Raw genomic sequence first — 13,763 nt, 5'->3', positions numbered from 1 at the left:
AAGACAGAGAGGCAGGCAGGAGTTATCTGATCACAGACAGAAGGCAGACAGACCGACGGCACAGCTGGCACCAAAATTAGATGTGTGGGTGATTTTCACATTCTTGTGTCAAGGTCTGTGTGTGAGAGAGACAGAAGAAGAGAATGAGAATGAAAGAACAAAATGTTCTTCTGCTTTTCTAGATTAAATATCTAACATACATTCATTAGTTTCCGCTGTATATAATTTAGATTTTTTAAAAATGTTTTTTGCATTCAGTGTGACTTGAAAGTACAAAATGTATCCTTTACTTGATAGCATTTCCTGCAGTTATAGCTAAAAAAAAACAACTTACAAATACAAAGAATAAGAACAAAGAACAGAGGTGGACAAATATTATATTAGATTTGATTAATCCCTTCATCTGTGGTTTACAATTTAGTTATTATTTTCTTCAGATTCAAATCAGTTTCATTATCTTCAAATAACAAAAGGTCAAATGATGTAATAAACTGATTATCTAAGGAACATCACTTTGTTGTTTGTGAAAACAATATACAGTCTTTATCCCATTATGTCAACAAAACTCCAATACAGTAATGGGGCAATTAAAAGAAATAAAAGAATTAAAATTATGGCCTTGTGAAGATTCTGTATAATGTGACAATCAGCTCAGCTATAAATGCTTTTCAAGGTTGTTTCCCTGAGGTTTTTATAATTCCTTCAGGTGAAAGATGGAGAGTGGGCATAATTTCAACATAGTGAGATAATTATGAGTTAATTCTGCAGTTAATTATATAAAATGACCTCCATGGCAATTTTTCATTCAGAGGAAAAGCAAATAATGGCAGGTAGCCTCTTTTAGAGGTGAGTAAAAAGTCTAAAACTCTACATGCTCTACATGGACTGTGTTATTCATAGAGAATAAAACACATGGAATGCACTCTAGTGTTACAGTTTAACTTCTGATTACTTCCTGCGGCTCAGTTACATTCTAACCAGAGGCGACTTGACCATGTGCTGCTGTGTCCGGTGGTGGAAGTGGGTGTCTGTTGCTGGAAGATGACCAAGCAAGTAATTGATCAGCAGCTATATTCGGCATTCATGAATCAACGCTCAGACATACCTGCAACACAGACTCACGTGCAGGAAAGTGTAGGATGAGCTTGGTTAGCGTGTAACTAGACATATGTTGCACAAACATGACAGGATTGAATGCATTTGGTTTTTAAAGTAGAACCTTCCTGTTTAGAGTTTAACCAAAATGGGAAATTAATACCGGCTGTTGACGAAATCATGGCTTTAAAGGGTCAAGGTTTAATCCAGAGTATGAGAAAGTGAGTCTGAGAAATTTGATGCAAAGTCACAAAACTGAAAGGAAATGTGGAGCGAAAGAAGACTAAATGTTAAAAACAGATCTTCACATAGTAGAGTATGACTGAATACATCCACAAAATGATGTTGTATCAGTATTTCTAGACAGGAATAACAATATTATCTGATTTTGCAAAGGAAGAAGGACAGAAATAAAAGGCTCAATGTGAACAATGTAACTTTAAAAGATACAAATTTCTGTCAACGTATGCTAAAAGTCTGCATTCTTTACAACGAACATGAATGTCTGGAAGCCAAAAGAGGCCATGGTGGGAATACTTTTTATTTAATCCTTTTTGCCTCAAAATAACAAAACAATTAACCAGTTATCAGAAAAAACTATTCTGTCATCTTAAGAAAATTACTTGTGAGCCTACAAAATCTGCCTTAGAGAATTACTGCAAATTTGCATGCCAACATTTTTGCAAATTAACTATTGTGAAGCTATGTTTAAGGATAAGCATGAAAAGCACGTGGTTATGGTTTGAGAAAGATTATGAAAGTTCTTTTAAGTCTCTCTCTAGGCATTGATTTAACCCTAAAAACTCATCTCTGTGTTTCAAAGTTACATATTTAGAAGTGTTTCCCATGAAAATAATCCCCTCTTGCCTTAAAACGGCTCAGATCTAACTCTACATGACTGATTCCTCTAGCTGTTCACCGCAGCTCGAGATACAACCTCATCTACAACTCTGCTCAAACACTGTAAAACTACTGTACAGACAGGATGGATAACCCAGTCCCTGGCATGATCTGTCTTAATCTGTAATGTATTTATGTTTCAGCAGAGCCCCGAGTCAGACATGCCAAGATCAAACCAACCAGGCCAACAGGCCTCGATCACAAATTGACATAACCAGGGATTAAACTGGGCCGGCAGCGGACCAGAGCCAAGCTTCGCCTCCAGACATCCAAATTGCATCCTGCCAGAGCATTGTGAGAGCTTTGTCTTCTTCACTATCACAATATCTTTAAAACTCACACACGTCTTAAAATCCTCTTCTGGATAGAATTTGACACTGACCAAACAAATGAAGAATGTTGGCTCATATTTGTTGCTTTCGTTAAACGGCTGTAATTAGAAACAGTGTGACTCTGTCACTCACTGTAACACTAGTCTGTTACACAGTAATTGTAATGATGTAATATTAGAGTAATAGCCGTATATTTTTGAACCTTAGACCAACTGTGAAGGAAAATGATGGAATAATGGAAGACATACTCTAAAAGGTGATGGGATTGGTTCCATCCATCCGTCCATCCATCCATCCATCCATTTTCTTCTGGACAAGCAGAAGTCACGGGTTGGGTCATGGAGTGCAGCAGGTGAAGCAAGTCATTCCAGTCGTCCTTCCCCCTGGCAACACTTTCCAATTCTTTCTGGGGGATCCCAAGGTGTTCCCAGGCCAGATGAGATGTATAATCCCTCCAGCGAGTTCTGGGTCTATCCAGTGTTTTCCTCCCAGGCGAACATGCTCAGAAAACCTCCAAAGGAAGTCTCCTTGGAGGGAGCCATATCAGATGTCCAAACGACCTCAACTGGCTCTTTTCAAAGAGAAGGAGCAGCGACTCTACTCCGAGTTCCCTCTGGATGTCCCAGTTTCTCACCCTACTGATATTGTGCTTTCCTCACTACCTAGAGCTCATAAACATACCTGGAACATAGATGGTCTGGTAGGTTTGAAACCCTGGCAGACTGAATCAGTGGTTTTAGTATGTTCTTTGGTCCACAAGCAGTTTCAAATTGGAAATGCTCATGACATGCCTTCTAGCTTATTAAAAAAAAAAAAAAAACAGCTTAAAGATATATTAGCAAGGTAAAAAACTTCATTCTCACCGGACAAGACCTTTAACTGAAAGGTGAACATTAGCTGCAGGTCTGTGACAAACCACAAACTTTGGTTTCCTGCAGGAAAGTCATCATCCACCACTATGACTTCAACTTTTTCATTCTCTGCAGAGAGCAAAGTTTCGTGGAGTCAACATTTTTCAATTATTTGGTCAATGTTGAACTGTATCCAGAAGAGGATTTTAGGACCTGTGTGAGAGATGGAGAAGTTGCGATTGTTAAGGAGACAAAGCTGTGCTCTTGCAGGATGCAATTTAGATGTCTTGAGGGAGAGCTCGGCTCTGGTGTGCTGCTGGCCCAGTTTTAATCCCTGGTTATGTCAATTTGTCATGGAGACCTGCAATATCAGTTTGATCTTGGCATGTCTGAGCCATGTCTGACTCTGCTGAAACATAAATACATTACGGATTAAGACAGAGCATGCCAGAGACTGGGCTACTCATCATCTCTGTATCAGTCAATCATTTTGTGCAAGAGGTGACAGTTTGGTGAAACAACAACTGGTTCCCTTAGTCGTATGTTGTGTAACAAGTGTCCACAGTCCCAGAAGCCTGAAAAGTAAATGTCTCTCCCTCCTCTGCCACAAAATCTGCAAATATTAAAAGGACAAGACAAACTGGTTCATATCTCACAAGAAATTCTGCTTGAAACTCAGCCTGCAGGGCAGCACATTCAGAGCTGGTTGTTACATAACGTGGCTCATAACACTCAGGACTCAAAGGTTATTAAACATTCTGGATGAGGTTTTATTTAATTATGGGTCATGACAAATTGCAGCACTTTTCAGCTAACCAGCTTGTTTTTAGAAGATTTAATTTGAATACAAGGGAGCAAGTTTGATGAGGAAAACGCAGCAGAAGTCCTTAAGTGTGTTTAAGGTGAAATCGGGCTGAAGTTCTATGAAAGATGGAACAAAAATCTTATTTTCTGTAAAACTATCCACTACAGGAGCATCTTCTTCCAATGTTTTAGTGAATATTACCTAAACATGTTATTATGTAACAAAACACAAGCCTGATACGTCTAGAATTTCTAGACTCTTTGAACTGCTTTAAAACTTTTTCTCATTTGTGTCCATTTAACAGCAGCTACCCCTCTGGTTCGACCAGCAGGAATAGTTTCAGGGATAGAAAACAGAAGAGATCAACATTAGACTTTGAATGAGATCCACAGCAGATAGTAGATGCAAATGCAATTCAGATTTGTTTTATGTTTTGTAAATCAATCATAGTTATATAAATCAAAAATGTGTCCACACTGTGTTTTTTATGCATCGGAAGGAACATAATGAGACAAATAAGCAACATTCACACTTTAAACTGCAATGTACTGTTGATGGTGTCAAAAAACAGAGATTCAGACATTCAGGTTGGAGTTTTCTGTAATATTATTCCTCTTCAGAATCAGTCTCTGCTTCAAACTCCTTTGAACTACTCTAATATTACAACTTGTACTTCATGCAGAGTAAGTTACGAAGAGACAAAGGTCACAGAAAAACTTTCTTAATATGTAAATGTGTCAGTTTTTAGCGCTTAAGGCTATGAATGGAGAGGAACTTTATGTAATACACTGTAAACAATTGGAAATTTGTGGAAAATCATACATCAAACAGTTCTATCTTTGACATCAGTGACATCTTTCCATTTATCAGTGTTGTACGTTTCTTACAACAACGAAAAAACTAAACAGAGATGTCAAGAAAAAACACCAAACTATTGTACATAAAAGTTTCACTGAGTTTGAAACAAACACATACAAAAATGCTATTACAGACATCATACTCACGACATGGTCAGTTAACAGTTCGTAAGGCAACAGAGGAACTTAAAATGATTTACAGAGTACTCACCCATTGATCTTTATTTTACTGTTGTTGGATGAGGCAAAATTATTTTTAATTGATAAATATTAGGTAGCAACTACTGATAGTTACTCCGCCAAGGAGCGGTGGAGTTATGTGACGATCGGCATATGTTTGTCGTCTGTCCATCTGTTTGTCTGTCTGTTTGTCTGTCTGTTAGCAATATTACTAAAATACGGACAAACGGATTTGGATGTAATTTTCAGGAAAGGTCAAAAATGACACAAGGACTAAGTGATTACATTTTGGCAGTGATGCGGCTTATAATCCACGGATTTGTTAAAGATTTCTGTATCATTGCGAGATAGTGGCACAGCGTCACTGTAACTATGACAAGTGAACACTACGTGTTTCCGAGTCCCATCAATTCCCACTGCCTACTATATACTTTGATCACATGACTTGGCATCCGTACATAAAGTACACATGCATAACACACGCCTGTGCTCAGCGTGAGGTCACTGTGTGTGTTGGTACATCTATATTAAAAGGCCACATTCTATGTTGCCGTGATTTCTCCCACAAATTTTTTCAAGATTTCATCTGTCAGAAATGACACAATGCCTGTGCAGCCTTGGCAGAGCACTGTGCTCTCTGAGTGCTTTTCTTCTTTTAACTATGGATTAATCAGGTATTTATTTGCTTTATTATTAAACTTGTTGGTGGTTTTGTAAAGTGTCAGACCATCACAACTACCTGCAGTATTCAAAGTGTCCGAATCTTAAAATGATCCAATTTAGGGTGATTCTACAGAGTGTCCCTAAACTCTGGACACATAGGAAATCTCATTAATTATATTTTGTTTGCCTCCACAGATAAAATATGACTTTGTTGAAAGAAGAAAGAGTTGAAATGGTACTTCTCAGGCAACGTGAAGGATGGACAACTCAACAGATTGCAGATGAATTTAATCTATCAACAATGCTATATGTGATCTCTGGAGGCAAAACAAAATATAGTTAATGAGATTTTCTGTGTCCAGACTTTAGGGATGCCCTGTACATGGGAAAAAACAGCAAATCCTCCCATTTGAGAAGCTGAAATGTTTGTCATTTGTGCTTGAAAAATGCCTTCAACAGCTATCAAAAAACCTGCTGGTTGACTAGTTAATAACGTTAAAATTTTGGATGCACCATATCATGAAATCCCATTTATTTTTTGCAGATAGACTCTAAACTTGTGTCATATCGCTGTGGCATAAATATTCTGGAAATATAAGGTGTCACAAAGTTGACATATGTCATGAAGGATATGTCACAGTTGGATAAATACAATACTCGTGTATATTCCTAGTTACATTCCAGCACTGCTCTGCTAACATCTCTCCAAGAAAACCTGTGACAATCTCCCTGTTATATCTTTGCTTGCTGAGTAATGTTCCCAACCTTTCTGTAACACACTAAAGGTCAGTTAACACATACCATTGCGTAATCAGGATTCTGTAGATGCTCACTCTACCGCTGGTCAATAATAAAGCAGTTATCTTTCCTTCTCTCTCACCCTCAGTTCTCTTTAATGACGAATGCCATCCTGATCGCTGTCAGCAAGTAGATTCCATGGCAGCTTTGGCTTTTACAGTGATATTACATTTCTAAGAAGCTGAGGTCATCAATGTCTGAATGCAGAGAATCAAAGCATTCTCCATGTTCTTAGCACAGGCCTTGTGTGTGTCCTTGTTTTGTTGTTTTTGGTCCTTTCCAGCAACAGATATGTGTGTTTATGTGGAAAGGATGCCAGCGGTGAAGGCATGACAGCGGCTTTTGTCATATGTTGAAGTATTATTAAAGTTATTAAGTATTATTAAAGCCATAACTCATGCTTGCACCATCCGTCTTTCACTCCCCTGCTTTCTTTTTCCTAGTGTAGCATTTCTTAGATCTCTTTCCTGTTTATCATCGTAACTTTCAAATTCCTGGTACATGATTTTTTTTTTTCCATCTTTCTCGAATTTTCATTAGTCCTCACTTTTTTAAGATTCAGTTTTAGGTTTCAAGTTAGAATTTAAGTTTGGATTGAGGTACAGATGAGGCATTTTGTGTGTCTTTAATTAAAAATGCATCTCATATAAGTTGGTCATAATATGCTACCATTCCAAAGTTTGGGGTCACTTAGAAATGCCCTAATTTTTGAAAGAAAAGCATTTTTTTCAATGATGATAGCATGAAATTAATCAGAAATACAGTCTAGACATTGTTAATGTGGTAAATGACTATTCTAGCTGGAAACGGCTGTTGTTTAATGGAATATCTACATAGGGGTACAGAGGAACATTTCCAGCAACCATCACTCCTGTGTTCTAATGCTACATTGTGTTAGCTAATGGTGTTGAAAGGCTAACTGATGATTAGAAAACCCTTGTGCAGTTATGTTAGTACTTGAATAAAAGTGTGAGTTTTCATGGAAAACATGAAATTGTCTGGGTGACCCCAAATTTTTGAACGATCATCATCATGGACCATCTTCGTTCTGAAGGTTGACCACCATAGATCTCCAGTTGTGTCTATTCTCTGCAGGTCTCTTCGCTTCAGTGTAGGACTGTGTTGCACTCCATCTCTTGATGCCATCACTCCATTTCCTGAATGCTAGTGTAGATATACTCAAACAATAGCTCTATCCGTCAGATAAATATGATGTATTAGAGGTATAAAGTAACATATAATGAAATTTTTCAAGTATTCCAAACTGTGCTGTACTATAGAATCAGAGTAAATGCACTTAGTTACATTCCACCACTTGGTAAATTGGTTTAGGAGCTACTGTGAAGTGCAGTTGTGCAGCACTCATATCAGACACCTTCTCTGATTTCTTTGTACATTGCATTGTGAGGAAAGCATGTTTAAAATTCGTCTGTGTTTACTCTGCATATTAACATTATAGCTTCTGTAATTTTGTTGCTTTTTTAAAAAAATGCCAACACACTTTAAACCAACACAAAATAAATGAGAAATTATACAAGCAGGACACTTTTATCAGTCAATTGCACAAACCCATTTGACCACTAGGGGTGCTGGAGACCAGACACCAGAGCAACTACAGTGTGTTGAAGCTGCACTTGCTGCTTCATTAAAAGAGTATTGGTGGATGTACGAATAGCTGAAACACTTGACCCATGAACTTAAAGACCCTTTCAAGTTTTTTTTTTTTTTTTTTTTCAAACCTTGTTAACATGTCCATATGGTGTTTGAATATGCTGGCAGACACAACCTGAATGACATAAGCAGTCAGCCACATATCCCCACCTTGAAGCTGCAGTGTACCAATGACACTCTCAGAAACACAGATTCAGACTTCCAGGGTTTCATATGTAACTAAGCTTTAAGGAAAAAATCCTGTCCTCTTGTGTGGTTGGTCGTTCTTTATCATTATCCTCCTTCAGAGTCAGTTTCTGGATTGAACACTTATGGCTGAATTGTAACTTATTTTGGAAATATACACTTGATTGTGCTCCTAAAGCTGCAGTGAACACAAACTTTGTGAGCACTTTCCCCAAACATTTAGATCCTGTCAGTGATTCCTTCCCTTGTGGATTTTGAGCTGAGCTTTTTGGACCTCAAGACTAACGTAACAGAGAGAAACTTACAGTGGAGCGTCAAAGGGAGGACGACAATGATGTGCATTACAAGACAAATACAGCGCATGGGCGTGTTTGCTACAGGCAATAAAGCTATGTTTAAGAGCAAGTGTGGCTGTATTTCACATTTCTGCACAGAGATTGGTCTAGAATGAAAATGAAGAGTGTTAAAAATGCTCAGTTTGCTGCTTTTAGTCAGCAGAGATGTGCAAACACAGGGCTCTGCAACATAACAAATGAGCATTCTTTTGCCTTCCTCTCATATTGTGCCCTTATCTATCATACAGTAGGGTATCCATCCATCCATCCACTGCTTAATCCTCATTAGGGTAGCGGGGAAGCTGGAGTCTATCCCAGCTGACTTAGGGTGAAGACAGGGGACACCCTGGACAGGTCACCAGTCTATCACAGAGCTACATATAGAGACAACCAAGCACACTCATATGCACATCTACTCACAATTTAGAATTACCAATTAACCTGAGTATGTTTTTGGGCTGTGGGAGGAAGCCAGAGTACCCGGAGAAACCCCACACATGCACAGGGAGAACATGCAAACTCCACACAGAAAGATTCCAAGCCCAGGCTAGGATGCAAACCTGCCGTGAGGCAACATTGCTAACCACCGAGGCACTGTGCAGGCCTCATCATCATGTTGATGCGCTTGGACTTGGACACATCATCAGTGAGGTTTCCTAGATGTCCCCCCTACCTCACCCCAAGATCCCACCCAGTCCTCCTCAATGCCATACTGATCATTACACCCTTGGATGGATAACTCAGTTTTTCCAGTTTGCAGTCGCGTAGCATCGAGCAGCTTCACAGTGTTAAAGTTGCAGGTGAGTTGGTACGCTCAAACTGCAGCAGATGAGGAGGGCTGGGTGAAGATAGAAGCAACGAGCTCATAGATCAGCACATTCTCAATAAAGCAACATCATGTAGTTACATCTAATTCATTTAAAGGCAGGGAGGGATTACTTACATGGAGAAAAAAAACTGCAATATCTAACTTTGATAACACAGATGAGTTTTTATGGCTTTAATCAGTGGCCAGAGAGACACAACTAACAGCAATTACTGGTTAAATAGAGCGTAGATTGAGTGTCTGCCCTTAGTATGAAGAAAACATCAGATTTTCACTACGCCTCAGCTTCAGGTGTTACCTTTATCTTCTGTAACCTGATATTTTATCACGTTATTCATCTGTCATCTGTTTAAAGACACTTCTACTGAAATGCTTTCAGATAACAATGTTTGACGAGACATTCCCCTGAAGAATTCCTGTGCTGTAACTCATACTCTTCCTCACTGTTCTGCTGCTGGAGTGTTTGACACATTCCTCACACTGTGAAGCCTTATTACCATTCCGTGACGCTTTTGACACCTTTGCCATATTGGAATGATGATAAAGACAATAATGAAAAAATGTGTGTTCACACTGGTTCACCAATGCCTTGCTGTTTGAAAAAGAACAAAGTGGTCTTTTTTTCACTTGACATTAAGGGTAAAAGTGCTGCTACTGTCTATCAGGGAACAAATTTCATTATGTGAAAAACAAACGTTGCTCTACAGCTAATAGAGACAGTGATCCATATTGCTAAACACTGTTATTATGCATTTGACTAATGAATGCAAGCAGGACTGGAGCACACATTGTTTCCGTGTAGTTGGAGGGCAGTGTTACAGTAAGCCGCTGTGTGTCCCTGACTCTTTACGCACTTTCTGCCTCTCACAGACACACAGATTAATGCAAGATGTTCTCTCCCTCTCTCTCTGTGGATCTCACAGGATACAGCATACAGGATTATTGCTGATAGCGAGCAGCTAGCACGTCACACACACGGAGAAAGTACGGGACGCCGTGTCTCTGGCTCGTCTCAGGGGGGAAAAAGGTCTGAACTTCTGAGAGCAGGTGCTAACAATACGGAGTTAAAACCAGAACAAACTGTGTGCTTTGTTTGGAGCTGCAGGGTGCTACAGTGCTCCAGCATATTGAATTGCATGTTTTTGTTTTTTTAAATTCTTGCAGCCTCTTATTAAAATGCATGAGTGCACTCAAGGACTGAATAATTTTGCCGTTATAGAGACATAATCTGCCAATTTGTACTACAAGCTTCCAATGTGTGATGCAACAGCTCATCAAAGGCTTTTATTGAAGCTGCACAATGTGTTTTTGATATCTTCATTTTGTGGGTAGAAGCAAAGATGTGGTTTTAACACACCTTTTCAGTCCTCTGCATTCATGTGAGTTCATTAAGGTTTAGGATTTGGGCTGTTTGATTTTTCATGGAGGCACTGTGGCGTTAACAGATCTGACTTTTAATCCCTGGTGATGCTTTAAAACCTGTTTAGACATTAGCTGATATCAGTTCATGTTAAAACTACCATGACATCAATGCTTTCTAAGTATAATGAAGCCTTTTTCCCCATAAAGATCCAGATCTGAAGTCAGATCTCAGCTGACCATGTGTGTGAATTCTGCAGACTGAAGCTTTTTGGATCATGTTATGATCTGTAAACTAGATGCAAAATTTAGATATCTGCATAAGTTATACAGAAATAAAACTTTTGCTGTTTTTGTTTTCTAGTCCCTTGAGTTGCTGGATTACAACTAAAACACAGAGATTTCTAATACTTTCTTTTTCTGCAGAAGTGCACAGTGCAGTGTCAGCATGTGCAAACTGCATGAGGCTTTTGGGTAGATGTGAAGTGAATAGTAGTTGTTCCTAATATATCAAAAATCACAGCATGATCATAAAATAGAAGAAATGAGAAAGTGTAAAAAAAATGTGGTTGATTTTTTTATTACATTTTAAGATTTTCTTCATTGCAAAAAACATTGACAATAAATATACATTCACAATAAAAATAGTTCCGATTGCAACAAAACATTCAAGTGTACTTAGCCATTAGAAAATCTATGATAGGATGTAAACAGCATTGTTTCCCTCCCCAACCTTGCACCTCCAGAGCCAAGAGTCTCTTTTCTCTGCTCTCCGGCATCTGCAAAAGGCAAAACGTCAACAAAACACATTTTACGCATCGATGCGCGCGTCTCACAGGGTATGAAGCCACATCACACATGAGGCTCTGATTGACAGAACAAGCTAACATTCTCAATCTCATGGGCAATGTGTGGGTGTTTTTTGGCGGTTTAAGCGGACTGGCGGATCCAGTTCAGTGTCTATGGAAACGCAGCGCTGCGCCATAACGCACGGCTGCGGCCCCGGCGTCTCCACAACTCCGGTGTCAGTTTGAGCGCAGCCGGCAGCACAGGTCGCCTCTCAAGCTGACGCACCAGGCTTCTTTTCCTTCCAAAGATTTGTGTTCAGTCTGCACCTCACAGTCCGCTTAGCTGATCACACATCTGTCTTTGTCTTTGCCCTGACTGCCTCCAATGGCTTTCTCTTTAATGTACATGAGGTCGCTGTGCACGCTGGGTCTCCGGGCGCACGGAGTCACCACGCCGTACGCCTCCCCAATGTCCTTCATCTTCTTGTTTTTCAGAGACTTTCTGTGCAGCATGTCGCAGTACTGCACGGACACTTTACGGTGAAGGTCGGGGCTCATTTCGTGAGGTAGTTTGGCCAAGGTAAACAGAGTCTGAAACATCTTATCCACGTTCTCATTGCGCTTGGCGGAGATCTCGAAGTACGCACACTTCTCGTCTCCGGCCACTAGTTGCTCGATCTCCTCCTGCTGCACCTCCCGGTAAAACTCTCTGTCGCCCTTGTTCCCACAGATGACCAGAGGGACGTCGATGTTTTCTTTGATCTTGTTTTTCAGGCATGATTTCGTTTCATAGATTTGCCGCTTGAGCCGCTGCACCTCCTGGAAGGAGTCTCTGTTGTCTAAGCTGAAGACGAGGATGAAGACGTCGCCTGGAGGAAGAAAAAAAAATAATGCTTTGGTTAACTTTCTTTGCATTGAACAGGTGTGCATATTAATAATTAATACAACTCAAAAAGCCCCGGTGCACAGACCAGCCATGCGCTAAAGGCGCACGGTGCGCACAGTCACTATATGCTTGCATCACTAGAATGGTGCACGATGATCACTGCTTTCTGAATTTGCAGAACTATTCTATGTTGCACAGACAGAATGATACAGATGTGGATAAGTACCTGTCAGAATGGAAAGTCTTCTCATGGCGGGGAAAGGGTGGTTCCCCGATGTATCCAGTATGTCCAGCTGGTAAACGTCTCCCTTGATGCTGTACAGTTTCCTGTGAAAGTCCTCGATGGTCGGCGTGTACTGCTCGTCGAATCTCCCGTTCAGGAACCGGGACACGATGGCCGTTTTCCCAACTTTGGTGGATCCCAAAATCACCATCCTGTAGCAGTTCTTCGCTGGGATGTCAAAATCGCTCTCGGAAGGCGACATTTTCTTAATCATTGTTATACACGGGTGCTTTTCCTTGGGTAGATGTACGCTGAGTGTGTGCGTAAAAGGCGACTGAGCTGCCTTTTAGTCAGCGGAGAAGTTGCTGGTTGCTCTGCTGTGCGTTGCTGTCTGGATTCCTGACTGGAGCCGCGTATTTAAGCGCGCCGCGGACCCATCCCCCTGTGCGCGTCACAGCTCAGTGAATAGGAACTGGCTGCTCCATTGAGCGCAAAGAGAAGCGGACCAAACTCCCACTGGTGCGTCAGTCTGTCATTTCTAATGAAGACAAGCCGGGAGAAGTAACAGAGAGTCCAAAAAATAGTACATTGTAGCATTAAGGCGAAGACATTGTGAAACTGGTGCTGTGCATAACAGCAAAACAATAACTTCCATGGAATAAGTTAATAATTGATGCGTCTTCCGCCGTTTAACCCGGTTTGGTACACTCGGTTAAAAATCAGTGACCCTTTCTATCAAAGCAGACAGCACATACAAGTCCTTCTAGACTGAGTAAAGCTGGATTTGCAAAGTTTACACTGCAAAATAAAAAGTGTTTTCACACTATTGGTATGCTTGCAAAAATCAAATCATGCAAAACCATAATACTCAGTTGAACTTCCAGACGCATCGACAGCCGTTTATCCACCGCTGTCCTACACAAAGTTGCATTAATTGATTTATTCATTCACACCTTCAGTAGCTGCAGCAGCTGCTTATTCATGTAACCGGACAGAACTGCAGCAGCT

The 13,763-nt window shown here is 40.2% G+C and overlaps 1 protein-coding gene across 1 annotated transcript; it reads right to left on the bottom strand.

The window, feature by feature from the left end:
- Window positions 1-11,422: 11,422 nt before the first annotated feature.
- Window positions 11,423-13,158, bottom strand: LOC111571621 (dexamethasone-induced Ras-related protein 1-like). Its single transcript, XM_023274878.3, has 2 exons — window positions 12,759-13,158; window positions 11,423-12,515 (listed from the first exon to the last, which is right to left on the bottom strand). The coding sequence occupies exons 1-2, from the start codon at window positions 13,027-13,029 to the stop codon at window positions 11,986-11,988; spliced, it is 801 nt and encodes a 266-aa protein (XP_023130646.1). The 5' UTR covers window positions 13,030-13,158; the 3' UTR covers window positions 11,423-11,985.
- Window positions 13,159-13,763: the final 605 nt, after the last annotated feature.

The sequence above is a fragment of the Amphiprion ocellaris genome, chromosome 18 (assembly GCF_022539595.1).
Source record: "Amphiprion ocellaris isolate individual 3 ecotype Okinawa chromosome 18, ASM2253959v1, whole genome shotgun sequence".
Taxonomy (NCBI): domain Eukaryota; kingdom Metazoa; phylum Chordata; class Actinopteri; family Pomacentridae; genus Amphiprion; species Amphiprion ocellaris.
The sequence above is the reverse complement of the archived record's forward strand: the minus strand, read 5'-3'. Positions and strand labels throughout refer to the sequence as shown.

Coding starts and splice junctions, on each gene's coding strand:
- LOC111571621 (XM_023274878.3), bottom strand. CDS start 13,029: ATGATTAAGAAAATGTCGCCTTCCGAGAGCGATTTTGACATCCCAGCG. Junction 12,516..12,758: donor AAGACTTTCCATTCTGACAG/GTACTTATCCAC, acceptor TTCTTCCTCCAG/GCGACGTCTTCATCCTCGTC.